The 27,979-nt window shown below is 38.4% G+C and overlaps 5 protein-coding genes across 5 annotated transcripts; 4 read left to right on the top strand and 1 right to left on the bottom strand.

The window, feature by feature from the left end:
* Positions 1–1,016: 1,016 nt before the first annotated feature.
* On the bottom strand, positions 1,017–9,266 carry PCOAH_00055020 (Uncharacterized protein; the record flags this gene model as incomplete). The annotated part of the gene is made up of 3 exons (XM_020062282.1): positions 1,017–1,296; positions 1,415–8,937; positions 8,985–9,266. The coding sequence occupies 3 exons, from the start codon at positions 9,264–9,266 to the stop codon at positions 1,017–1,019; spliced, it is 8,085 nt and encodes a 2,694-aa protein (XP_019917858.1).
* A 4,508-nt stretch (positions 9,267–13,774) lies between these two features.
* Positions 13,775–16,111, top strand: PCOAH_00055030 (Uncharacterized protein; the record flags this gene model as incomplete). Its single annotated transcript, XM_020062283.1, has 1 exon — positions 13,775–16,111. One exon carries the CDS (start codon positions 13,775–13,777, stop codon positions 16,109–16,111), a length of 2,337 nt encoding a protein of 778 aa, XP_019917555.1.
* An 822-nt stretch (positions 16,112–16,933) lies between these two features.
* Positions 16,934–19,503, top strand: PCOAH_00055040 (Uncharacterized protein; the record flags this gene model as incomplete). Its single annotated transcript, XM_020062284.1, has 8 exons — positions 16,934–17,448; positions 17,612–17,837; positions 17,980–18,022; positions 18,123–18,179; positions 18,432–18,480; positions 18,671–18,730; positions 18,848–18,919; positions 19,130–19,503. The coding sequence occupies 8 exons, from the start codon at positions 17,274–17,276 to the stop codon at positions 19,501–19,503; spliced, it is 1,056 nt and encodes a 351-aa protein (XP_019917596.1).
* An 864-nt stretch (positions 19,504–20,367) lies between these two features.
* Positions 20,368–21,969, top strand: PCOAH_00055050 (Uncharacterized protein; the record flags this gene model as incomplete). Its single annotated transcript, XM_020062285.1, has 1 exon — positions 20,368–21,969. The coding sequence occupies one exon, from the start codon at positions 20,368–20,370 to the stop codon at positions 21,967–21,969; it is 1,602 nt and encodes a 533-aa protein (XP_019917740.1).
* Positions 21,970–22,475: 506 nt separating this feature from the next.
* PCOAH_00055060 (Arginine-tRNA ligase) lies at positions 22,476–25,684 on the top strand (the record flags this gene model as incomplete). The annotated part of the gene is made up of 7 exons (XM_020062286.1): positions 22,476–23,041; positions 23,211–24,374; positions 24,554–24,673; positions 24,799–24,888; positions 24,983–25,085; positions 25,256–25,382; positions 25,640–25,684. 7 exons carry the CDS (start codon positions 22,921–22,923, stop codon positions 25,682–25,684), a joined length of 1,770 nt encoding a protein of 589 aa, XP_019917781.1.
* Between the last annotated feature and the right edge of the window lie 2,295 nt (positions 25,685–27,979).

Below are 27,979 nucleotides of genomic sequence, written 5' to 3' on the forward strand. Positions count from 1 at the left end.
AAAACTTTAACAATTTTAAAGAAGTTCTTCATTTTATTTGAAAAAAAAAAAAAAAAAAAAAAAAAAATTTGTAAGAATTCAAAATAAGCAACACAGGCGCATCCGAAAGGTACGCACAAGCAAAATGACACAAACGAAGAGGAAAAGTGGGCCACAGGTAAACACAGGTACACACAGATAGAAACAGGTAAACATATAAATATGCACATTACGAATTGCGGTTTCCTCTTTTCCTATTAAAAATGCAACTTATACAACAAATTAAAAGATGAATGGAGTTAATTTTAAAATGAAAAAATTAATTTGCCGTGCATCCTAATCCTTTTAAAACACACGGCTCTAATTATGCGTTGGCTTTCCCCCTTAATTCGAACGCATGCACGAAGACATAAACAATGGGGAGCCATGAAGTTGGGGAGCCAAGTTGCACAACAGAAACACGGTTGTACGCGTCAATGTGCAGCTTTATACAACACTACGTGGCAGGTAAATTTATGCATAAAAAGAAATACCTCCCCTGCCCAAATTAATCAAACAAACATACAATTCATCGTACCCCGTTTTTTATACGCTCCCCTTAATTATTTTAAAAAAAAGGGAAAACAGACAAACATTTCCAGCGCAGTGTAAGATGCTAATTCTTTGAAACACATTAATTGTGGCTCCATAAAATGTAGCTTCATCCAACGCTGTACAAATATACCGCCATAAAAATAAATGGAAAATTTTGCACTTTACAGAAAAGATTTCCGCTTCCTTGGACACTCGTACGCCAACATTTTAATATATGTACACGTTTGTATATCCTGAAACCTTTAAGTATGCCTTCTCCATTGAGTTAAAAAAAAAAAAAAAAAAAGGGAGAAATCGGTGAAGATGACAATAGGGAGAATTAAACAGTGTCACGTTTGTCCTACAGTCTTGTCTTTTGTTTTAAAAAAAAATTCATAATAACAGCGCGATAGCATATTTGTAATATTTTCATTTCGCCTAGTTGTATAATGTTGCTTCCCTTTTTATTCCACTATTTTGTCTTCGATCACGAGTCCACCTCTCTCATCGTTTATTTTGTCCTCAATTTTGGTACTCGCGTTGGGTTTGGTCTCGATTTTTGGACCCTCTGCCAGGTTCACTTCAGCGTTTATATCTCCATTCGGTTTCTCATCACAGTTTAGTCCCTCTATTAACCTTCTCTCCTTGTTTACAGTTCCGAGGGGATTATCCACCCCTAACTTTGTCTCATCATTCGCATTTCCAATGGGTTTTTTTTGCCCTAACATCGTCTCATCCTTTTCCCTTCCAGTGGGTTTTTCTTGCCCTAACATCGTCTCATCCTTTTCCTGTCCAGTGGGTTTTTCTTGCCCTAACATCGTCTCATCATTCGCATTTCCAATGGGTTTTTTTTTGCCCTAACATCGTCTCATCATTTACACTTCCAATGGGTTTTTTTTGCCCTAACATCGTCTCATCATTTACACTTCCAATGGGTTTTTTTTGCCCTAACATCGTCTCATCATTCACATTTCCAGTGGAGTTTTCCCCCCTTTTTAACTCCCCCCCCAAGGCGCATCCATGCGGCACATTTTCCCCCTTGGCATTGACGCCATTCCCGTTTCCATTTAAACTTTGTGCGTTTTCTGCCCCCGCGTTGTTTTCCCGCAATCCGGTATTCGGGATAGGCGTATCTTTCTGGTTGCTCAAAAGAATCGTGGGTTTACATTCCAATTTATCCCCATCCGAGTTCGCCCTTTTGATGAAAGCCCTATTTTGTATGTCCTGCATTAATTTATTTCTCAGCTGAAACATGGAGCTCTTGGCGTTATCATTTTTTCTGACTATGCCAATGCAGCTGTTGAGTCTGTTAATTCTTATCTTTCCAATTTCTTTTCCACTCTCTTTTGTTGCACCTTGTTCTTTCGTTACTGCTTCTTTGCTTAAGGGGGTATAATTTTTAGAGCTGGGTAGATTTTTATTTTTTTTTTTCCCAAAAAATGTGTAATAGTCATCTAGTAGATTTTCATCATTTAGCATTATGGAAAACTTCTTCGGATTGGCCAAGATGTCTTTGTAACATTTGGTAAAATTATCCACGATGGAAGATAGTATAATAAATATGCCTTCCAGGTTGGCCCCTTTTGACATATCTTCACCCAGGTAGGTACCCAATTGCTGCACAGATTTTTTCGTTTCTTCGTATCTCTTTTGCGCATTGGCATACTTCATTTCGCTGTCTTGTAAAATATTTTTCATTTTTTCTTTAAAAACATCTTCATAGGGACATTTCAACTGTTCTCTTATATAATTTATTTCTTTATCAAGTGATGATAGCAGAATATCTACCGTTTCGGATGACATTTTTGACGCAACTGAAACGGAGTTTAGATCAGTTTGTAGGAGGTTCATATTTAAATTTGGTAAATATGTACAAAGACTAACAGTGATATAGTGCAACGAGGTGATGGTATTATCTATGGACGATTTAAATTCGGTTAGTTTAAGCACTGATGATAGGGTAAATCCTAAAGCGACTAAATCTTCATTTTCATTAACACCATAGTTGACATAATTGCCCCATTTGAGAACAGCATTCAGCAAAGACCTCAACCGTATGCTTGATCTTACTTCATTTACAGCTTTGTCATAGATATCCAAATCCTTGCTTATTTCATTTATCATTTTTTCATATTTTAGGGAAAATAAACAAATTTCTATTTTACATTGACATTTGTCCATATAAATAAATGGAATTAACTTTCTTTCAACATCTCTGAAATTTTCTTCCTTCACATTTTCATGTTCCAGTTTTTGTAAAATGCTATCACTTTCTTCCTTCGTTGGTAAAATGTGCAATACTTTTTGCAAAAACTCTGTATTCATATTTTCCAGGTCGAATACACTTATCTTTTGTACAATTTCTTGGGTACTCATTGGAAATCGTAACAAGATTCCGATGTTCTGAGCTCTTGTTCTATCCAAAACGGTTATTAATTTTTCTTCACTACTTTTTTTCTTCTCTTCTGTGACTTTTTTTACAATTTTCTTTTCTCCTTTTACTCGAGCGAATAATTTGTGAACAGCTTTTGTGTCTATCAGATTATACTTTGCTTCTTGACTTTTTATTTCATTAAAGACCGTTCCTTCTATTTTGTGCGTTGGTAATAATTGCCAGTGTAGTTTAATTCCTAGGGGCCTTTTTTCTTGGACTTTTGCGAACTTCTTCGGTGCAAAACTCATTGGGCATTTTTTCATTCCCATTTTGGCTTTTTCTCCCATTTTGACTTTACTTAACAGAGATGGGGGTAGGGGAGGAGGAGGGCCTGGCATTTTCTTCCCCATTTTTTTCGGCATACCTGGCTTTACGCTACTTTCTTTTTTTGTATCCCCTCCTGGTTCCTTCCCCTCCGTCGTCGCTTTGGGAGGGGCTCTTTTCAGTAGCGCGGGTGGCAGCGGTGGTGGCGGTCTTTTTTCCTTCGCTTTCTTGAGGACTGCCTCCACGGCCTTTGGCTTCGTTTGACCCTCGCTCGCCGGTTGTTTGGGTAGCTGCTTGGGGAGTTCCTTGGCTGCTGGCTGGGGGGGCTTCACTACCACGGCTAGGTCCATTTTTTCCCCCATTTTGACCTCCACTTTTTCCCCCACGGATACCTCCCCTTTCGGAATAAAAACGGGCGGAGGCACTACAACGGACGTGGAATACCTAGACATGGTGGACCTATCACTTTCGACACTCAACATGGACTCAACGCTGCTCCTTTTCATAACCATTTGGTCATACATTTTCTCTGAATCGTTTATTAGGCGATCCTTATTAGCTGCCTTGTCCAGGGTGGCGCTTTCATTTTTGTTAGATTCCTCCTTCATAGGTAAGCCACTCATGGCACGTGTAAGATGTCCTGAATCATCCACAGGTTCAATCAGAAGAAGAGGCATGCTCTCATAAGTACCTACCTCGTTCTTGTCCTTTACTTTTAATTTTACCAATTCTCCACTGGGCAATTTTGCGTAAAAAAAATTACTTTCTTCTATTTTTTTTAATACATCACTTTTTGTGCTAGTCTCTTCTATCGCTTTTGATGGCTTCTCCTTTTCCACCATGCTTTTCAGAAAGCTTTCATTGTCCTCTATAGTTTTCTCAATATTTTCCTGGACCTTTTCCTTTTCCTTCTCCTTTTTTCTGAAATCTGTTTGCTCTTCCGATTTTGCAAAATTTGTTTCTTCCCTCATTTGGTAATATGCCTTGTTGATTTCCATCTTGGCAATTTTTATTCCGTCTATGTTTGTGATCACTTCGGAGCGGTCTTCCATTTGCACCTTGTGTGTTGCGGGTTCCTTCGGTTTGGTTTTACCGGGGGCTTCATTTGGTTCGCTGCGTGTAACTTCATTTTGTGTACCAATTTTCGCTTCACTTGTTTCTTCCCTTTCTGCCCCACTTGTAGAGCTCACAGTCTCGCTTTCCCTGTAGGGATGCAGCTCCTTCAGGTGCATAAACTTCCCAAGTTCCCTCGTCCATTCGAACGTCTCCTCCAAGCGATGGAGCGAGCTCACCTTCCTACACGGTTCTTTCGAAAGTACCACATCAACTTCGTCATCTGCCTCTACCTGTTCATGCTCCTTAAGCAGATTTGCACTGCTGTCCAATTTTTCGTACACATCCTCATTCGTACAACTGACATTTGTACTGTCTGCATGATTTACATGACCTGCTAATTCAGTGCGCGTTTTTATGTCTACCTCATGAGTGACGATTTTTTTAAACTCCTCCCTAAATTCTGGGAGCTCGTTCAAAGTTGAAGAATATCTAATGGAACTTTTTTTTTTTAAAATGTGAATTCCCCATATGGAGACGATAAAATTGAGAGACTTGCTCAAATCATTGTTGCACAATTTTAGGGAAAAATAAATTTTCAAATTGGACAAATGAGTTATTTTTTTTAAATATTGTACCAAAGGAATGTTTACCTTCAAAACATGATTTTGCACAAAATGGTACATACTCTCTGTGGGGTTGGTAATTACTTCATATTGTCTCTGTAAATAATCCTTCAACGAAATTAAATTTGAAAAGGATCTTTTGGAGGACAATAAAGAACATACGTTTTGTTTGTTTATTAAAGAATATTTGTCTTCTCTATTTTTAAAACCGAAGAGGGATGTTAACAGTTGCGTTATGTTCGTAGCGTTGTACTTTATTTTTGGCTCCTTTTCGCTGAAAATTGAGTAACCACTATAATTTATCTTCGAATGGAAATCCATTTGTTTGCTATTGCTAAGGATTGGCTTGTTCCTTGGTTCCCTCTGCTGTGGTGTCCGTTTTGTTTCTCTCCTGTGATGGGTGGGATCGTTTAGCTCGTCCTCCTTATCATTGTGCTGTTCGCACGGCTGTTCTATGCACTCTTCATCGTCTTCCTCCTCATCGTCACTTTCTTCTTCCCCCCTCCTGCACTTCATCACATTGTGACCGTTTCTCCCCTTCCACCATTTGGCTTCTCCCTCCTCATCCTGTTCATCTGAATTTTCTCCTCTTCCTCCCTTACCCCTAGCGCTTGTCTCTCCCCCATTGTGACTTCCCACACCGGAGGCCGAAATGCCAGTTTCGCTCCCTCGAAGACCATACAAAGCAACTTCCGAATCGTTCGACTCGAAGGATTTATTTTTTTCGAAATTTCTCAAAGATCTCAAATCTTCCATTTTGTTATGATTCTTTAAATTCCTTTTGTATTCTTTCATGCAGTCCTTTTTATTAGCGGAGTCTAAAATGATGGACAACTTCATCCCATCCGGAATGTAACTTTGGTAGTTGCTGTTTATGTCCATGTCTTCTTTCCTTATGTGCAAAACTTCGGAAGAGGCCTTCTTTAAAAAACCAGTATGGAAAGAATAAGAACTTGAAAATCCTTTATGAAATTTTTCTATATTTTTATGTCCAATTAGTATGAGGATATCTCCACATATGATGTGTTCCTTGGTATTCCCTTCTGCGTCATGTGTGAAATCGATGGTCACATATTTTTTTTTGTTCTTCTCATACGACGACACGACGTTGTAACTTAGGTTGTTACATTTTAAAAAGTATTCATATCCTGATTTTGCAGAAGATACTCCTTTATTTCGATCTTCCCCTTTTTTCTGTTTTTTATTTCTATTTCTCCTTAAAAAATCGTAAATTTTTTTCTCCTTCCATTTGGAATCTTTCTTATGTTCCGTTTCCCCTCCTTTGGGAGCATCGGAAGTAGGTTTCTTCATCATGGGCGATAGCGATTCATCCGATTCGATCGAATTCTTAATCTTCCTTTGCGGATGATATGTGCACGATTTCGTCTTCACTTTCCCGTTGGTAGTTTTCTTCCCTTTGGACCTTCCCCTTTGAATATTGCCACTGCCTGGAATGTCCTCATTTCTGTATCTGTCCATATAATCTACCGATGTTGGTTCGGGCGAAATTGAACTGAGTGATCTGGGAGAATAGTACTTCCCCCCATGTTGTCTTATTTTGTGTGTGATCGGGCTCTTTCCACTACGGAGGTCGAACGGACGCCTCTCCGCACGTCCCACCTCATACTGTTTGTCCGGCACACTTCGTTCATAGGTTGGCTCACTAGACGAAATGACCGAGTCGGACAGATCAGATAGATTTGCCGTATTAAATGACGCTCCTTCGTAGCTGTCACTGCAGCAATTTGAACCGTTCCTTAATTTGTAATAAGAAGATGTCCTCCTCAGTTTATTTCTCTCACACGCAGTTGGTTTATTCTTACTATTTATAAAAATGCTGTTCGCGTTGAGATCACCCTTTGGTACGCTTAACCTGCTAGGGGCTTCACTTTCTCCGTGTGGAATTTTATCCCTGCTTGATTTTCTACCCACGGGTTTATAAACTCCACAGATTTTGCCATTCCGATTTTTTACGCTACCTGCCGGATGGATCATCTCGTTGGAGTAATCACTACTACCCCTTCTATTTAAGGTACCACTCGAATCGCGTTCATTTGGGGTTCCCCGTTTTAACTTCCCCTTCAGGGAGGAGTCCCTGTAAAAAGTTTCATCGTCAAGGAGACCTTCTCCCTTTGATTCCTCATTCGACTGATCAACCTCGTTGTGTTCGTTATGGTTGTTGCATTGGTCATGACGTCGGTTTTTACTTCCCTCACTACTTGATTCGCTGATTACGCTCTGATCGTCCATTGTGCCCTCACCCGTGGACCCCTCCTCCGCAGCTGTATCCCCGCCACAATCGGACAAAACGTCCAGGTGAAATTCCTGATTATCTTTGTAAATAATCTCATACACCTCGACCGAAACGGAACACATGACGTAGTCGCTAAAAATAATGCTCTTCAACTTAAAGGGCACATTTTCGACTTTTTTATTTTTATTTTTCATTAATTCATAAATGTAAAAAAAATATCTTTTGTGAGAAGACTTCCAATAGTCAAATGGGATCCAAAAATGGTGGTCCTTCACTTTATTGTTACTTTTGTATTTTTCTCTGTTTGTTAGATCAAATCCCCAGGAGTTGGAAAATTTGGTCTTCTTCTTCCTGTTCTGTGAAATTTCAACCTCATTATCGTATTCTTCACTTTTCCCGTTCAAATTTAATGTATGGTATTGCATTTTGTTATAATCACCGATGGGGTTATGCGATTTATATTCATCCGTGGCAAAAGTCATATCGCCTCCGTTAAAATGGTTGTCATATGTGGGGTAATCTTCGCTCTCGCCGTTGCTAAAATTGTAGATATGCACCGAATCGGAGGTTTCTCTTTTGTTCCTGTAGGAATCTTTATCAAGATGCTTATCCTTATAACTGTTGCTGCGAGGGGAGGTGTCCTCCTCGTTGTCATACCTGTGCCCATTTCTGTTCACATATTTGTCTCCTTGCAGATTTTCCTTTCTCCTATGCGGTAAGATGCGATAATGCCTCCCCTTTTGCTTCTTTCCCCCCCCTAACGTGTTACACGTGTCGTCCGATTTCTCCTCGTTAGAAAAACTCTCACTCTCATATTTGTTTCCAAAATAGTTGGAAGAAATATTCGTGTGGATGTTATCCTCCTCATCCTCCTTATCACTGTTACTTATTTTGGACGACTTGTACAGAATTTCTTGAATTTGCGCAAAGGTTAAAGTGTTATCTATGACTAGCATGACGCAAGAAAAAATTAACAAAATGAAGGAGCTAATTTTATGGTAATTAATAATCGCAAAGTTGTCTTTTTTGTTAAAGTTCAGCCAAAATAGAACTGAGCTGCAGATGCTCAAAATGTATTTCAAATTGGGGTATTCCCTTTCTCCAAAGCTATAATCCATAATTTGTGAATCGAAAAAATTCTCATATTCCTGTTCTAGGGTTAAGCTACTACCATGAATATCCCATATGACATACGATTGATAAAGCATGGCACTGGGAGATTTTCCAAAGGTACTTAAATCGTAGTAACATTCATTTATTTTAATTAAATTTCTAAATTCGAAATTCTTGGGGTTCTTTTTAATGTCTACCTTCTTTAACAAGTAATCTATATTTGCAAAAACATTTTTGTTGTACAACTCTAACCCTTTGTAGTAATAATTAATAGGAGGCTCATTCAGATATTCACTGGAAATTCTCTCCAACACTTTTATGTAATTGGACAAATGGTATACATTGTTGATTTGTAGTTCTACATTTTTTGGTAATCTCCACGGTTTTTTCATCACTAGCAATCTTTTGGATATTTGGAACAAGTACGTTTTTGTGTACTTGTGCCTGATCTCGTCTGGCACCAGCATGTAGTTCGTTAAAATTTGCCCCGTTGTTGGATTGTGCTTGCTGTCTCGAGGAGGGTCGCGGTTCCTGCCTTTGTTGTTCAGAGTGATCATCTTTTCGTGCCTACTGTCACGCCTACACTCACTTCTGTTTTCGCTTCCGTCCCAGCTTCCATTGCGGCTTCTGCTACCCCCCTCCTTCCATTTCCAAAATGGTCGAAGAAGATGTTGCCCCTTTCGTTCACATTATCATCAGATAGGTCCTTCTCGACGAAGTTTTTGAAGCATATCATGTTCTCATCGTTCTCTTCCAAATTTTCAATGTTCCATAGCGTTTCCTTTGCAACTCTTTTTTTCCTGCTAAAGGAGTCGATTCGCCTGGCCTCCATTTCGCCAACAGGTTCGTGATAAATTGTATTCATTCCATATCCTCTCTCTTCCTCCTCCTTCTCCTTTCCATTTGTGTTGAACCTCTGATCTTTCTTTTCTGTTGTTCCTTTTGCGTTCCTTTCGAGGTGATTTCTCATGCTAAATGTTTTTCACGTGATTTCCCTTCTTTTTCTTTGGCATGGAAAATTGTCATCATAGGATTTGTTGCGGGGGAGGTTCACTGGACGCATTGAATCTTGATTGATCCGCAACTCGATCGTTACACTATGCAGCTGTTACTCTGCTTCGTTGTGTAATCGTCCTCCCCTCGTTTGCGCTATAGCATTATTGGCTATAAATAATGCTACTCAGCGGTGTTTTCTCCTGCACTTTTGTCAAGCGCTTCCTTCTACATAGTTTCTTTCGTGTATGTATTTCTTCCCTTTGTTTGCTTTACTTCCCCCTTTTTTGTGCGACCGTTGGGTAGGTAAAGCGTTTCTCCTTACTCCTTTTGCGGTATTACACCGTTATAGATTTGGATTTTAATATTTCACTTGAACGGCTTTCAACAACAACAAAAAAAAAGGCTTTTATGATCCTGTGACCACTTCGACTGGGCTGGAAGATCGCTTAACATATAACAAAACAGGATTGCTTCTTTGAACTGGAAGGGGGTGATACATTCGTGACTTCGTAAACATGCATAGATAAATGTATATACTATTTTGGAGAAAAAAAAAACAACGTTTTTTTTTTAGCCGAACAAATTTGCAATATATTTGAATAGTTCACCCGCGTAACTGTTCAAGCAAGTGCTTTTTTATTTTCAATTTTGGTAAAATGTGTTTTGCTTTAGGACATGTACACGTGGGGTAGTTCATGGATAGGAAGAGCGGTTGATTGGTGAGTGCCCGAATAGCAAAGGGAAAGAAAAAGTAAAAAAAAAAAAAAAAACAACGTTCAAAATAAAGGATACATAGAAATAGTACACAATATTTTAAATACTCCCGAGCGTAGGAAAAGCAAACTGTGACATATGCACATAAACACTAAAATGCATTGCCGAAACGGACGAATGAATAGGGGAAAAAAAAAAAAAGACCATATAATGTAGGCGCAAAATTTAATAAGCATTAAAACACAAATGACAAAAACGGAAATATTGTTGTGAAGGTATTTTTGCCATTACTTTCGCATAAATTGTGACATATGGCAAAAATAATGTAGAGGAACAAATGCATAAAATGGTGAAGCTCATTTGTGAGAAGAAAATCGCAACGGAGTTGCAGCAGGTTTCCCGTCCACTGGAAAAAAAAAATAAAGTGGCATTCCCTACGCAACAAACAAACATGTTAATCAGATTAAACAGATTAAAACAGCATAAACAAACAGGTGCGCAAACAAAACGAACAAATTGTGAACATTGTGGTCGTGCCAAAATGCCCCTCAACAGAAAAAAAAAAAAAAAAAATGGCAACCTTGGGTACATTTGGTAACAGAAATTTTACAAAGTTGTCAAGTACAAAGGCAGCGGTAAATGACGATATGTACATGTGGTGAAAACATGTAGGTACGGCTACGTATGTATGTAATTGTGTATGTTAATACATACAAAATGTGTGCCATGTTGAGGTTGCTTGCAATTTTGAGCTAACTTCGATATGGTGGCTATCTCTTCCGAGTTGTTAAAAGGTACACACTTAATGTCAGTAAAAATGTAACATTTTTACGCTTTGACGTATTTATTTTATTTTAATTTTTTTTTTTTAAACAAATGAGGTGGAAAAAAGACGGACGCACAGGAGGGCCATGTACGCTTATTTCTCCCCCCCTCTTTCGCGCATCCTTTAAATTTGTTCCCAAAAAAGTTCTGAGGATGCAAAAATTGCCACAAACGAAAAAAAAAATAAAATAAAATAAAAACAAAACGAAACAAAAGGAAAAGAAGCAAAACGTGAAGTAGAATTTAAGTCACAGAACGTTGACCATTTTGCAGTTTTTTTTTTTCTTTCGTACGTGAAATGTTATAAAACATGGCAAAAAATTAATGCTACCAAGCCTGTCAATATTTAAAAGCGACATGACACCAGCCAAATTGAGTAACAGTGTAAAAAAAATTGTGTTTTTCCTTTTACACGTAAATGTGTATATATACACATAATACCCATCCATAAAAAGGCATAACGCGTAGCACTTAAAAAAAAAAAAAAAAAATTATAACTCATAAATATGTAAAAGCCAAAGTGAAGTAAAAACTTACGTCCTCTTTGTTAGCAGTCCTGGTTTGGCCCGTCCATTTTTTCATTTTTTATTCTCACAGGGAAATATGATATAGGCCAAAAATAAATGTGCGTAATTATGCAAAGTGATTGCAGTTTTGCGCGTTGAACGTTAACAAAAAAATTGTCACTTCATTTGCTGCTCCCGCTCATTTCCTGTGATATACTTTTTCCATTTTATATTTTCTAACGAATAAAATTGCACACCGATGCAATGTCGGCAGTGATGAGAAGTTTCGCTATCCCACTTCACATCCTCAATACGAAGCAAAACATGCTTAGCGATTCACATCGTATGAAGGGTGTGCGGGGGAGAGAAGAATAATTAAAAAAAAAAAAAAGCTTCACGTAGGCTACACTGAGTTGTTACACCTGTAAGAGGTTTTGTGGCACCCTTTTATTTCTAATATTACCTGTCGAGCGACGTGCAGAAAGGTGTTGTTCGTATAATGGATTGCCCATATAACAACAAACTGTTTTCATCACTTTTTTTTCTATGTATGCTTAGGTGAATGCAAAAAATCCTCACCTTTTCACTTGTCTTCTTTATCCCCCTACAAAGGGGAATAAAGAAAACTGCATTCATAGGCTGCTAGTATTAATTAAACGGAGAAAATGGCACAAATGTGCAGTCTCCTTAAGCTGTGGAAACTTTCATATGAAGAAATTTTACTTATTTTTTGCAAATTTTCCTTTCTTTCTTGTCAGAATATAATATATTACCTTTTAAAAGTGTTAACTCTGTTTCCAAGCAGTTCAAAAAATGGAATGTTCCAAAGAGATTGAAATGCCTCAGTGCAACACAAAAAAATGGAAAAGAGGCCACCCCCCATCTGCGATGAAGACCTTAAATGTGTTTATAAAAACTGATAAACTATTTAAACTCTTTTGTTAAAAGGCGCCTCCCCCCCTGCTATTTGAATACATTCATACGTAAGGTACACTCCTCGCGTAAGTAGTGTACGCTTAAGATCGCTTACAAATGCATAGAACGCTTCTTTTTAATAACACTTTTTGGTTACCCCTTCGCATTTAAAAAAAACGTTTTCAATTTTAAGTTATCCATTTTAGGAAAGCAGTTCCGAGTAAGGAAGTGGGAACATCTCCGAATGGCAACAATCATGTTGGTTCTCTTTTACGAATATTTGTCATATGTTAATTATCATACTTTTTTGCGTTGTAAGTATTACTAAAGGGTCTCCCAATTTTTGACACCGTTGGGGGGAACTTTTTGGGAGCGTTCCGCATAACCGATTGAATCACATCTGTTATATTCATCATAAAGATTTGGAGAAAAACAACGTGTTCCAGGCAGCTTCTCTTTGCATGTGGAAAAAAAAAAAATATATATATGCATATGTAATTTATATGTATACAATTTGGCACAAATGCATGTAACGCCCCCGATCCGCTTGCAAACATTTGTGCCAACCCGTCCTGCGTCATAAATTTAAAAAATACGGCCTCAAGCGAATCCAGATAAAAACGTAACTTGGTCGAATATTTTATGTTAATTTTATAAAAAAAAATAAAGCTATCTTTCATGGGGTACGAGAAGTATCTCATTGTATATGGCAGAGCAAGCCCAAAACGCTTTCTGATTTTTGATAAAATTTTATTACCCCATTTGGGATGCCCAGAAATGCTATTAAAAAACCTTTTTCCGATTTGTGCTGCCACCAAGCTTTGTTAGGATGTGCCCTGTAGTGGCAATTTGACAAAGCAAAGGCGTGAACAGGAGAAGCAACAACATATAACGAATGCAAGAAAAATCTCATTGAGCATTTACCACCAAACGGAAATAAAGTTTGCTTCTCCCATTAGTAGCAAAGGTCAGTGGCAACAGCGGAAGTAACCACATACAACAAGGCAAGCAGGGAGGAGAGGCTCCAAATAAAAGGTACGAAAACAGACTGAAGCGTACCGAAACGACTGAAAGTAGGCCCTTGTAAAAGTGCGGAGATAGGTGCAGACCGTGTTCGATGTGGCTGAGGCTCGTCCGAAATTTTACTCTGTTTCTTTTTTTTTTTTCAAATATTCGAACAGTTGACGCAAGAATAAAGGTACTGTGGTGTCACCTCACCAACGTACTTTTGAATTTTTGGCATAAAAAGAAAAAACGCATAATTTTGCGAAGCACGTGTAATAAGATAGAACAAGTTGCTGCAGTGCGTCTGCATGAAAAAACGCAGTTAAAGGTAGTTTGCCTCGAATTCCGCAGAGGAAGCAGATAGGCACACTTCATGGTCTGTTATAGTGATTTTATTCCCCTGCTCACTGAAACCGTACGAAGGGGAAGAAGGCACAAATAGAAAAGGACAAACCGTTTGATAGCGGAACAATTCACTTACTGCCACTACCCCCACAAATACCACGAAGATACGAAAATGAAAAAAGAGTTTAAGGAATACAATGAGAAGAACTTCCGGAACATTCAATTTATTTACGATTTCCTGGATAAAACTGGAATGAAAAATAGTGTGGAGGCGTTGAAGAACGAAAGCAAAATAAATTACGTAAAGGAGTATGACAAGTATTTTTTGGAGAACGGCAGCAAGTATGACGCCGAAGAGGATACCAACACTCCAGATGAGGAAGTAGAGGACAATTCAAGCAATGTTCCAAGTGATAACCGAAGTGATAGCCCCAGTGATAATTTGAGCGACGACTTAGAAATCGATCGCGACTTTTTCTTCCACACGATTGAAAAAATGAAAAATACAGTTTTATGTAAAGCTATAGACAACTTTGAAAGCGCATTAAAAAGTAGTAGCAAAAGTAGTAAGAATGTTAGGCAAAAGGAGAAAGAAAAAACGGACAGTACACAAAAGGGAAACAATTTCCAAAACGGGGATAACTTTCCCGGCTATATAAGTAGTTTCACAGCACCTTCACGTGATAACCGTGTTGGGATGAAAAAAGAGCATAACGCATGTAGTCAGGATAGCATGCAAAATGACCGTACAAATCGGGATGAACATGTAGACATTTCTGAAAAAATAGAAGATGAGTCCAAAAGCGACATGGACAACGATAGCAGCAAAGCTAAACATGGATGCATACTAAAAAATGTGGCCGAAAATGTGAAGGACATATCTTCCGTATCGAGAAACCATTTGAAGTTTCCCCTATCAGTAAATGGGAAGTTACGATCAGGGGTAAGCAGCAAACGTGACTTAACTCTTAATGGAAAACCGAGCGGTGAAGTGGATGAAAACGCGCCCCAAGGTGAGGCGAAGTTGGGCCAAGAAAAAAGCAGCATTGATAATTTCCCCTACAAGTATGAAAGTGCTGAAGGTGCATGCTGGTCCAGCGAGAAGGGAAAAAGTAGCTGCTTAAGTGGCAAAAAGAGCAAGAGTCTCAGTGGGGAATGCGCCAAAGCGGTAAATAACAAGGCGGCAAGTAGTAACACAGGAACGGATAACCATAACGCAAAGGATGTGCACAACTGGGACAGCTTCTTCACATACGAACGGGAAATCTGCAGAGAGTTAAAAGTAAAATACAGCGGTGGCCCAAAAGGCAAAAACGAAAACAACAACGGGGATGATAACTACATCGGATCGACGTCCAACATTTTAGTTGTAAAATATATCGACATTTATAACCTGGAGACGTGCCAAAATATGAGATTCGAAAATATCATTTTTTTCAAAAATTTTTTCCCAATCTTGCTGCTGGTAGGGTACGCAGATGGCAACGTGAAGCTTCTTTTAATACTCTACGAGAAAAGCGACAATGAAAATAACTCAGAGGAATGCATTCATATAGTCAAGGAGTTGGACCATATGTTCCTCAGCTCACCGATAATGTATATCGATATTAACTACAAGGACAATATATTTATCGTGTCCACAATGAATGGAGATATATTTATATGCAAAATAAATATGAAAAATCTCTCCCTTTTAACAGAAAATGTTGAATTAAATCACTCAATTGATGATATAAAAAATCATGTAAAAACGGGCGAAAGGTATATTAGCATTATAAGAAATTTAACGTATCATAATAAGTACTCCGTCAAGTGTGTATTTAATGAGGATTATTCACTTTTCTGTTCCATAGCAAATGATAAGAATTTAATTATTTACGAAAAAATTACAAGTGAAAGTGATATGTCTGTAATTTATGAAAAAAAAAAAGTTATAGGATTGCCTGAAATACCAACAAGTGTTGTCTGGGTCAAAGAAAATAACAACAAAGAAATGATAATTACCAGCATGCTAAGCAGCAATCACATCCTTTGTATAAACAGCAAGACGTACAACGTAGTGGGTAAAATTTACCTATTTAACGAAACAGACAAATATAATATCCTCAATTTGGAATATAATAAAAATAAAAACATTCTTGTGATATGCTCAGACACGTCCATCATTTTTGTCTACTCCTTTGTTAGCAAAACAATTATTAGAAAAATTTACGGATGTGTTTTAAATTCCCTTTCCTTTCCAACAATGGAGGTAGACATAAACGGAAATAACATTTACATCACGTCAGACGATAAAGCGAATGGTACCCACATTTTAATTTTTGACATAAAAAGCGGAAATATTATCGACGCTATAAATAATGGCTATAAAATCAGATGCTTTCAATTGCTAAAAAGTTACATTTGCCCATTCTCCAGTGAAACCAATTCGAATAACATTGAGGAAAATAAAAAATCGTTGCTTATCTTGGGGTCCTTTGACAAGAAAATACATTTTTACACTAACTGAAAGGGGGGATTACAAATTTTGTATTTCCCCCAAATGTGATGTGCTGCTAATTTGTGAGAAGTTTTATAACCCCTTAGGGGTACCTACCTCCAGAACCGTATACCAAACCAGTGCCCTCTCTTGTTCCAGCAAAACGAAGGCAACTGAGAAGTAGAGATGTGATTACTCTCCGTTGGGAGGTGTCAACGTGGTGCCCTTATTTACATGTCATCCTGTACCACTCTCCTGCGAGACAGTACGTTTTATTCTATTTTTAGTATGCCCTCATTTTTTCCAGGCAGATTTGCGCCCGTCGAACATGTTTCGAATGTTCGCATAGGAGCTTCCTTTTGTCTTTTTTTTGTGATCCTTTGGATAGAACAATCATTTTTTTTGAGTTTTCATGGCAAGAAAAAAATTTCGAATGTGTAAAAAAAAAAAAAAACTTACAATTCTGTCCGCACTACACCGGACGAATGTCACAATTTGAACCCTGATTATTAATCAAGCATGTGTTTAAAATATGGTCCTTTTTTTAAATGCATAATTGCTATCCTTTTAATGCGTTGTCCAAAAGGGGAATGGTAATTTATCTTAAAATGGTTAGTTGTGTCACGCTTCGCAAAGCGCGAATGTTATCATTTCTTGCACATTCGGGTGTATTTTTTCAGTTAGCATGTTTTGCGAATCGTGCCATTATGTGTATGTACACTCTTGGAAGAAGGGAAAAATTACAAACAGGGTGGCCTAAAAAAATGTGTAGACGCGTGAATCTTGGGAGAGGCCAATTAAAAACAACAGCACAAAGCTGAAAAGTATGTACAGAACTGGCCAAAGTGCTACAAATGTAATGATAAAAAAAAAAAAAAAAAAGAAAATACGGAGAATTGTACTAATGTAAAAACATGGCAACATTGAAAATTTTAAAAATACAAATTTCAAGTTAAGATCCCCCAGTTGTGTTTCCCCCCTTCTGTGTGTAAACTGGCCTTCTCACCGTTGTCTTTTTATTTGATCTATTTTATTTTTTTTTTTTTTTGAATCTGTTAGTACGTCTCGACGCTTTGCGCTTGCTCACTCTGTTCATTAAGCACTCCTCTTCCAATCACGATAACCGGCTTGCATTCCCACTGACCTCGCAACTAGAACGACCCAAACCAATTTCTGTGCATACACTAATAAAATGTCATTTCACTCTTTCAAAGCATGGTATCTGACATTCCTATATTTTTATTTTAAAATACAAATTGAGTGTCATGTGGATGATCCGAAGTGGCCAGAATGTGACGTGTCCATCGATACGGCAATTTGTATTAACAATGGGCAAAAGATCCTGTTGCCGGAGGCAAAACCATATGGTGAGTATTTTCTCTGAACAGTTGCTCCGTTTTTTGTGCAAAATTGACCACGCATTCTTACCGTTATGAGGAAAAAATGTGTGCACATCATAATCACATGTAAATTTTTTTTTTTTTTTTTTTTTCGTGGCTCAATCTGCACAACTCCACCTTCCCCCGATAGGCATCTCCGCGCACATAAACTTCGACAGCATATCTGCAGTAGACGCAACTGGCAACAGAAACCATGCCGTGGGGAACTTTTTCGCCTCCACTGGATTTGGCGGTATCGGAAACTCTTCCCTGTTTAGGAAAAATTATATTTACATTCCCCATTCGGACGAGTATTTCAAAACGGTCGATTTTTCCTACACCTTTTTTATCTACCTACTGGAGGATGAATTGTCCATGTAGGGAAAAGGAACAAAGTGGGCCGCCACACACAGGGGTTGTGTGTCAAGCTAGGGCAAAACAATCGTATGTGAGTATGTAAATTCATATAAGGGTTACAACATACACGCATGAACTATCTTTATGTCCTTCCATTTGAAGAAAAAACAACGTAGAAGAAATGTTTTGCCCCGTAATCCACAAGGTATGCCCCTACGCCTATTTTGGCTCTGCATTCCTTTTGAAAATAGTTTCCCTATATCAATTCAGAACACCCTTTTCTTTCATCCCCCCACCACCTGCAGGGAATCATAAAAGACAAAATCCAGGAATCCTCTCCAGCTATATTAATAAATGCAAAGGTATGGGGGAAAAAGAAAAAAAAGGAATCACAATAAAAACATGACAAAATGATAAAAACAGATTATGTTGTGCTTTTACGGCCCTGTTTGTGAGTAGGCCTTTTCGTAATTCGAGGGACATTCAATCGTACTGCGCCGTCCTCGCAGAACATTTCGGGTTGTTTCCTACGCACATGCATGTGTATGTGTAAATAGGCGCCCCGACACACGCACCAAGCACTAACAAAACTATCACTTATACTACCCCCGCAGAATGGACGAATTAAAATCGTTTTGAGCACCTCCTTTAGCACGAACTCGGGTGACTGAAAAAAATGAAACAACTGAAGAGTTTTTAACTGACATTGCATTGGCCCATTTTGCTCTCTTTTTCGAAATGTCTATGAGTCGCTTCATCCCCCCGTGTGATATGTGCAAAAATGTGTCTAACTTGGGACACCGTTGCGCATATACCTAAAACGCTGACTCCCAAATAACATTTTCCTGAACAGCCGGAGAAGAATTTTTGAGCAATTTCAAATTAAGGCGTCACCAGTGGTATCACATTGCAGGTATGCTTCGCGGAAGTAGGCGCTACGGAAGGGTGGAATGCACTCATCCAGGCTTAACTGTGTGTGCATGTAAATATACATGTATATATATATATTTTTGCCCTTGCTCTGCAACAGTTGTCAGACACATAAACCACGTAAGACTCTTCGTGAACGGAATCCTGGACTCAAGTTTTCTAACCGAAGGTCGTGCATGCGCGAATATGCGTATACTTCTTCACAAGTGCATAAATGACCAGATAGGGACATTGCCCATCTGGTCAATTTGGCAACCAGCGCATATACATTGCGGTGTAATGATATGCGCCTTCCTCCCATGGACATTCATGTAAAGATTGTTCACTACTGTATTGAAAAAACATCGTGCAATCACGTCTGCATCTTCCATTTCCACTTTAGGGATAACAAAAACGAACAACTTTCCGATATACATAGGGGGGGCACCATATTCAGTAGAGTCTTGTGACTTTCCCTTCTTACTGGACGAATTAAAAGTTTATAATTTGAGCATCGGAGTGGACCACATTCAGAGTGAAGCGGCAGCAACCCTAAACGGAGTAGAACCATCTTTCATCTACTTTGGTTGTTTCCATTGCGATATTAACAATGCTATTTTGTCTTGTCCGAATAATTATCATTTGTGCAATAAGGTGGAACTATACATAGGGGTTTACAATGTCATGAGGAAATTCTCCCTAAATATAAATAACCTTATATTGCCCTTCTCCCCCGAGAATCACACGGGCATAGGTGTGTGCTGTGCCGATATATGAGGCGCATTGGGGAAGCGGTCATTCGGGGGGTAATAATTTGCCCCACAGAAACAGCTGCCTATCAATATTTCGCCCCACCCCTTTTGCATACCAATTCATATATTGAAAGGAAAGACGTAGATATATGTACATGTGGGGAAAAATAAAAAAGTACATACTACACAATTTTACACTTTCCTTCCGTACGGAGCTTACTCTACTTAAAATTGTGAAGTTTTTCTCTTCATTTCTATTTTTGCTTTCCCGGAGTTGATGACATGTACATATATGTGTGTGTAATTTTTTCCCGCTGTTCATCCTCCCGAGCGATTACGTGTACCTGTTTTTCCTTTCTTTGCTCCTTTTACCCATTTATAAGGCGCAGCTCTTTTCAATTCCCCATTTTGAGAATAATTAAAATTTATTCCTCGTAAAAATTGTGAAGAGATATTTCTTTCCCTCCATTACTTAAACGTTGAAGAAAAAAAAAAAAAAAAACGGAGGGGTAAAAAAGGAACCGTTCTGTCTTATGGGAAAAAATATCCTTGGCAATTTCGCTGAGAGCTACAGGGGTGTAAATGTTTACGAATTTATACGTATAGCTATATCCTCTGTTGGGGCCCCGCATTTACCAATATAGTTTCATGATTGGGGAAGTACAAATGCCACGTGGCATCCCCTTTTGGGAAGTCACAGGTATGTAGCTAATAAATGGGTGAGGCGCAGTAACTACAGAATTTGCCCCAATATTACACGTATTCCTGCTAACACGCTGTGTACGTACGGGAAAGCGTGCTTACCCCCATGGGTACACCAAGCAGACAGATAGATCTACCCCCCCCTGCACATACATACCACTTGCTAATTTTCCATAGCAAAAAAAGAATGAATAAAAATAAAAGCAAAAATACAAGCGCCACAATACGAAAGAAGCTCCAAGAACGAGCCCAGGAGGGGCGAAAAAATGACAACAAAATTCACAACCAAGTTCACAAGTTGATAAATAAAGAAATAATAGTCGATTATGACACTAATGAAAAGGTGAATGCGAAATATATTTTGAATAAATATTTAAATATAATTACCCATTTGACCAAGGAAAATATAAATTTAAAAAAAATCATAGAAAAATTAAAACTACAAAATGACAAAAATGAAAGTACACTCAGTAAATACGAACATGAGTTGAAAACAAAAAATGACATCATCAGGAAAATAACGAATAAATATGGCGCACATATTTTGGGCGAAGATTTTAATGGGTGTAATGTCCCTGATGAGGAGGTACAGGGAAGACACCCCATTATTCAGGAAGACATGACCGTGCTGAAAAGGGTTAATACGAGCTTGCCAATTGGGGGAGGAACAAATTATTTTCCCCATGGTGGGGAAAATGATCAAATAGGATACTCCTCAAACTGTTGTAGTGTCATCAACGCGGGGGCTAATACACAGGGGGGAAACAAAATTGGGGGGTTCACAACGGGGAACTCGCCATCCAGTCGTAAGGTCAATCACCAGAGTGACCATGCAGAAGGGGTAAACCGCACCAATAAAATGACAGTTCCAAACATGTGTCAAGACAAAAACGTTCCGCATGAAGACGCAAACAGAACTATGCTTGGTGAAAAAAGAGGGTTAACAAATTTGACCAACTACAGGGATAAATTCACATGGCAAGAAAAAACAATAAAAAATGAAATACCACTTTTTAAGGCAAAAAATTCAAATCTGTACTTACACGGACAGAGCAAATTACAAAATAATGATAACTGCCTTGATGAATTGAATTGCCTCATAAATAGCCCCCCCAGTGATGCCCACCTTAGCGACGTTAAAATTGTCCCACATGGAGGAAGACGCCTTGAGGAAATTGAAAGGTATCATAAAAAATGCCAGGAAGAATATAAAAATGTACATACCCCAAGTAATTTTATCGATAAAGCAAACAGTTTAATCAGCGTCCTCACAGAAAGGAACATGTGTTCAAGTGCCACTCAGGAGAAAAACCCAATTGGGAATGCTCCACCATACTTGTGTGACGATTTGTTAAAAATGAGAAGTTTCCCTACAATGAGAAGTGATGATCATGAGGAAGAAAGGTCTGAAGATAAATATAGCAAACGGGACGAGTTACTTTCCAGCGGGGAAGAAAAACAAGCTGGTTGTACGGATAGAACGGTGGACGTGCATGCGGATCGTATGCCTGCTGGCAGTCCCCACAATGTGCCTGTTGTGAGTAAAATGGCCACTGCGGTCATGCAAAGGGATAGCGAAGAAGAGGCAAACCATGACACGTTTCAGACCCAAATGGATGCTGAAGTTGCGAATGCGAAGCGCGAAAATTGTAACGTGGAGAATTCGAGTCCACCTGATAAGAAAGGTGTTCACGACGATCTGGAGGATGACAATTATGAGGACCTGGAAAATATTATGTTTACAATATTGAAGCTGAGGAAAAAAGGGGTAGCAAAAATGGGTAGCTAAATAGGGGCAGGCAAGTCTGCTTTTCCGCTTGCGCATGGGTCGCTTCGTCATATATATTTACATATCGGTTCATGTACAAGCACATTTTTAATTCCCCCATGGAGCTTTCACACCATTGTTACCTTCACGCATTACGTGGTCCGCCGTTCTATGCACCACAATGAGGAGGCGCAAGCAGAAGACGCCGTTTGTGGACCGAGCTCCGCGCCACCAAATGAAATGACCACATTTCGTTGCAAAGCATTTTATGCACAAAAGGCGGAAACGAGAAACAGCCATCCGTTGGTATACTTTGCGCTGTTAGCTGCACATTTCGGGTGCAAGTTATATACGAAAAAAAAAAAAAAAATCGTTGCGACGTCATGTGAAGCATATCTACCGATTCATGTACAATCCCGTTTAAACCACATGAGGGTGTGGATTTGTTTGCGTAGAACTTTCCAGCATTCACATTTTTCTGTAAAGTGAAACATATTTTTGTGATTTACGAGGAAAATATATTTTTTAAACATTTCTTCAATGAAGTGTTTATTATGTTTTTCCCGAACTGTAACTTCGTCAATGTTATTTTTTAACGCGCAAGTGTTTGTGATTTATGTTTACCGCTAATTCCTTTTTTTCTTTTTTTTTTTCCCATTTTTTTTCTTTTTTCGTTCCTTTTTTTTTCCTATTTTTTTTCTTTTTTTTTGTTTCTTTTTTTGTTCTTTTTTTTTCCTTTTCTTTTTTCTCTTCCGTTATTTAGAACATTCCTGCCCCCAACCCCGCAATGCATGTAAACGCAGAATGAACATGTACGCAAATAAATTTGCCGCAATATCGAATTGCTAATCCTACGTGTACCTCTCCTTATACGTTTACGTTAAAATCGCCTTTGTATGGATTCGGACTTGAAGGGAACTTGTTCTTTCTCGCAACAGTCGATTGAGTACGCACGTTTCTTCGATTGGCAAAATGGATTGCTTAATAAAGAAGGTCAAACAGGTGTTTCAGCACTCCATCCAGAAGTGCTTCCCCACAATTAATGAAGAAGTAGTGGTTACCTACGCCAACGCGAAATTCGGCCACTTTCAATGTAAGATAATAAACGCGTGCATCACATATGCGCGTATACCACATAGGGTTATGTAACCGTCCACTTATGTGCGATTGCGCCTTTTCCCGTTTGCAACTGTCAAATAGGGCAGTGGCGTTACGCTGGTTGTTTGATTCGCTCTCATTTTCCGCTCCCCCACCGTCTTCAGGTAACAACGCCTTGAACATTTTCAAAAAGCACGGAAAAGAATTGAACGTGGAAAATGCACAGAAGCTCTCGCAACTGATAATAGAAAACATCAGCGAGAATTTCTTCGAGGAAATTAAATCATCTCCCCAAGGTTTCATAACGGTCAAATTGTCCAAGGAGTACATAGAAAAGTCGCTACTAAAATTGTATAAAAATAACAAAATTGAAATAAGTGTGAATATAAATGAAGTGAAAAGTGGAAACGATGAAGAGTATAAAAAAGTGTTGGTCGATTTCTCTTCCCCAAATATTGCCAAAGAAATGCATGTTGGACATTTAAGATCAACCATATTAGGAGACAGCATATGTAAAATTTTCGAATTCCTAAATGTGGAAACGGTTAGGGTAAATCATATTGGTGACTGGGGTACACAATTTGGAATGATCATAAATTATATAGTGAGCAATTACCCCAATTTTAAGGAAAACATGCCAGAGTTAACCAATTTGACGAGCTTATACCAAGAGGCTAAAAAACTGTATGACGCAGATAAGGAATTCGAAAAAAACTCCAAAAGTTATGCTATAAAATTGCAAAATAATGATGAAGATTGCTTAATCATTTGGAAGAAAATCTGCGAAAGTAGCAAAAAAGAATTCGATAAAATATATAAAATATTAGACATCAATTTAGAGTATGTTGGAGAATCACACTACATCAGTATGATTCCCCCAGTTTTGAAAATATTAAAGGATCAACAATTGTTGACAAATGTTGGAGACGCTATCTGTTATCAGTCGGAAAATTTTAAGGTCCCATTATTTTTACAAAAGTCCAATGGTGGATATGGCTACGATTCTACAGATGTTGCTGCTATACATTATAGGTTGAAAGAAGTAAATGCAGATTGTGTTATTTACGTTACGGATAATGGACAGTTATCTCATTTTGAAAGCATTTTTGAGGTAGCCAGGAAGGCAAAATGGGCAAGTGAAAAAACCAAGTTAATTCACGTTGGCTTTGGTCTTGTCCTAAATGCAGATAGTAATAAAAAATTCAAAACGAGAAGTGGAACCACCATAAAACTCATTAATCTGATCAATGAGGGGACGGAGCGAGCCAAGAAGGACCTCCTCGAAAGGATTGAGTTGAAGGGCGAAGAGGAAAAGAACTACTTTAAAGGTGCGAACAGGAATGATACTTAATAGAACGGCCAGCCTGGTGAAATTCGTTTCACGATAAACGCTGCTCGTGTGCCTATACCGGGTGCCCCCAACACAGAATTACCTGTTAAATGCCCCTCTCCTTTTTTTCCTTTCATCATGATGCATTGTATGTTGACCCCCACTTTCCCCCTGAAGGTGTAGACATAGATAAGCTGAGCGAAGAGCTGTGTGTCAGTGCCATCAAGTATTTCGACATCAAGCAGAACAGAAACACGGATTACAAGTTTTCGTATGATAATATGCTCAACGTGAAAGGTATGCGCGACGGGAAAAAGCGAACTGTGCAGCTGATTACTACCCTCCACCTGTCCACATTATTTTATTTTGTGAAAAAATTTGCCACATTTTTACCACATTTTGATTCCGTCCCCCCACTGCAGGAAACACGGGACTGTACATTATATACGCCTACTCAAGAATGTGCTCCATTTTTAGAAAGTGCAACATAGATATGGACGAACTGTCGAAAGGTGGGCAGCTTTAACAGTAAACGAATGGACTCCGTTGAACCATACTTGTGTGAGTGTTTTAAAAATTTTTTTTTTTTTTTTCCCTGATTGGCAGACGAGCTGAATCTAGTTAGCCCCTACGAAGTGAACCTAGGATTGCACATTTTAAAATTCCCCGACGTCTTTTATTTTGTTTTAAAAAATATGTTAATTCACAAGTAAGCGTTGAAATGAAAGAAAGAGCGTAAAACGCTGCCCCACATTTGAAGGGGAAAAAAAAAGGCGCACACGTGTGAACACCGCTGTAGGATGATTGCATGCGTTTCCCCCCATTTTGAGCAACATAACCTTATATATATGTGCCTATTCCTCTTCGTAATTGACGCAGATTGGCTGAGTACACCTACGACTTAACGACCATATTCACGGCGTTCTACGAAAACTGCAAAGTTCTAAACAGCGAAAACGAGAAATCGAGACTAATTCTGTGTGCCATATCGAAGTCATTATTAAAGGTAAAAGCGAAAAGGAAGCCCAAACGCATTAAAATGTGCACATGTGTGTATCTATTTGAAGAGGCCTTCTACGTAAACACACAGAAGGGTTGACTATTGCGCGCAACGTACATTCCTTCGCATTGCAGATAGGCATATTGGCAAATGTGAGGGTGCGAAGGCGCATACCATTATGTGTGTTTAGTTAACGCGTGTTACGCATGTGTTGTAATGCCCAACACTTCACTTATGTACATTCCATTTCCTACGACGTGCAGATTTGTCTGGAACTACTTGGCTTGAAAGCCATAGAAAGATTGTGAGAGAAAAAACAAAGAACATAATTCAGAAGGAATCTCGTAATTGCAAATGAATAAGGAATTCAGGCTCCTTCAACGATGCAAGCTACGGATCAGTATCTCCCCATATTGTTAACAGAATTTGTGTAACGCCTTTTTACCCCCTTAACTGTACATTACCACTTTTTATTGCTAATCTGATGAATAAGAATTTTTTATATTTTTTTCAATTAAGTAAAAATGAAATTGCCATTTTTACCAAATGGTGATATGCCCATCCTGTTGGTCAGGCCTTCTTTTGATTTCCCACAAATTCTTCGCACAATGGGAATGAGAAAATAAAATTTTTTGCACATATACAAAGGGAGAAATTAAAACATCACAAAGTACACAGGGGAAAAAGAAAAATAAAATAAATTAGTAAATAAAATAAACTTTATTAAAATGTATGTTTGTAGAATGGACAGTTGAATGTCAAATCCATTTTGTACGTGTGAGTGTTGTATTAAACTAGCTTTTTTTTTATTTTTTTTTTGTAATGGTAACAACATTGTAAACCGTATAGGACTTTAAAAATAATGATCTTTTTAAAACATTATTATAAAAGTTTGAACATCTCTTAATGAATTTTCAGAAGACAACTTAAGGAATTAGTCCTTTAATTTGCTCTGTTGGAGCTTGACCCTTGGAGGGGAAAAGAAATTGTCACGGAAAAGTCCCAGTAAGGATTCAATAATTAGTGAATACGGTTAATCAGAGGTGCAAATAGGATTACCAATGTATGTTTAGCCCATTTGTCTTTTACTTCCCAAAGAGAGACATGTCATTCTGACGTCCGCTATACGTTGTGCGCTCCACAGTTACGCTGTGAACTCGCCGTGACCGGGACCCTTCGCAAACAGGCGCGTAAATGTACACCCATAGACATAGTAAAGTTAAACAAGTGGATGCTCCCCTTATCTGCTACATAGCATATATACAAGCAGGGGAACACTTTTCGCATATTTCAGAAAATATTGCCCGGGAGAAGGCGGATTAGACGAAGAAGAAAGTCCAGTGCTTTCTTCGTCAATTTAGAACATAACGCAATTTGCACCTAGCAGATAAAAGCATCATCATCATCTTGCGTTTTTTAAAAGACATTTTTGTAGGGCGCTTCTTCCTGTCATCATTTCATCATTTTATCGTTTTCCATAAAGTACTTTTTAAAAATAGCTGCATTTTTAAAATCGTCTAAGTGTTCGTGAAAAGCGCTTTTCTATTTTTTCTCTGAATGTTAAAAAAGAAAAAACAAAGTTAGCAAATTCGAAAAGTTATTTTTGCCGCCATGGCTATCATTCCCCCATTTTGTTGCTGCCTACGGTATTTTTTTTCTCACAATTTATAGGAAAAAATCGTAAACCTCCTTTCATTGCAGTGCGGTGAAATAGTGAAAAATAGTTTAATTTTTTTTCTCAAAAATTAAGGTTAAAAAAAAAAGCTTATTTCTGATGTAACCCTTTCTGGACATGTTTTCATATTATAATATGCTGGAGTAGTAAAAATATGCGGAGTGCGTGCGGCAAAAAAAAAAAAAAAAAAAACGGTACGCTTATATTACATGCGCTGCATTATGCGGTCACGCGATTTTGTAAATAACATTATAGGTGTACTATTCTTGTATGTTTTTGTACATACCTGCTATATGCTGCGCTATGCTATTATAAAGGAAGGAAATATGTTCATGCGCTTTTTAACCCACCATTTATGAGAAATGCGCGGAGCGGCGAAATTTTAAACATGTACTGTACAATGATGAAAAATAATTTGTAATTTTGTCCGTACATATTTTTTTACTTTAAAGATTACTGCTATTGCATGTTACCATATTCTATGTCAGTGGGCGTTTAGTATAACGTTCGTTTGGCGCAGAAACAGCGCTCATGTGGCGTTCATCCTGCTGCGGTTATTTTCTGATGCATCCTCCGCTCGTTGAAATGGGCGGAGGAGGACGCGCCGTATAGGAAGAAGTCGCATGTTGCGCAGATTAGTATTTTTCTACTGCGTATTTTAATTTAGTCGCATTTATATAGATTTCCCCTCGCTGTGCCTGTACGCCCACGCTCGTACAACTGCACAAACGCAGTGAGGGGAACCATCTGGTAGTAGACCAGCAGATCGATAGAACGGTAGAACGGAAAAACGGTAGACCCGTGATTTTTCCGTTTGTCCCTGGGGCAGAACTTTTCAGCATAATTTCTAAACCATGCCCGTAGGGCAAAATTGTCATATGCTGGGAAGTTTAGCCTACATGCCCTCCCGCGAGTTTATTTTTTGTTA

Source organism: Plasmodium coatneyi, chromosome 14 (genome assembly GCF_001680005.1).
Source record: "Plasmodium coatneyi strain Hackeri chromosome 14, complete sequence".
Taxonomy (NCBI): domain Eukaryota; phylum Apicomplexa; class Aconoidasida; order Haemosporida; family Plasmodiidae; genus Plasmodium; species Plasmodium coatneyi.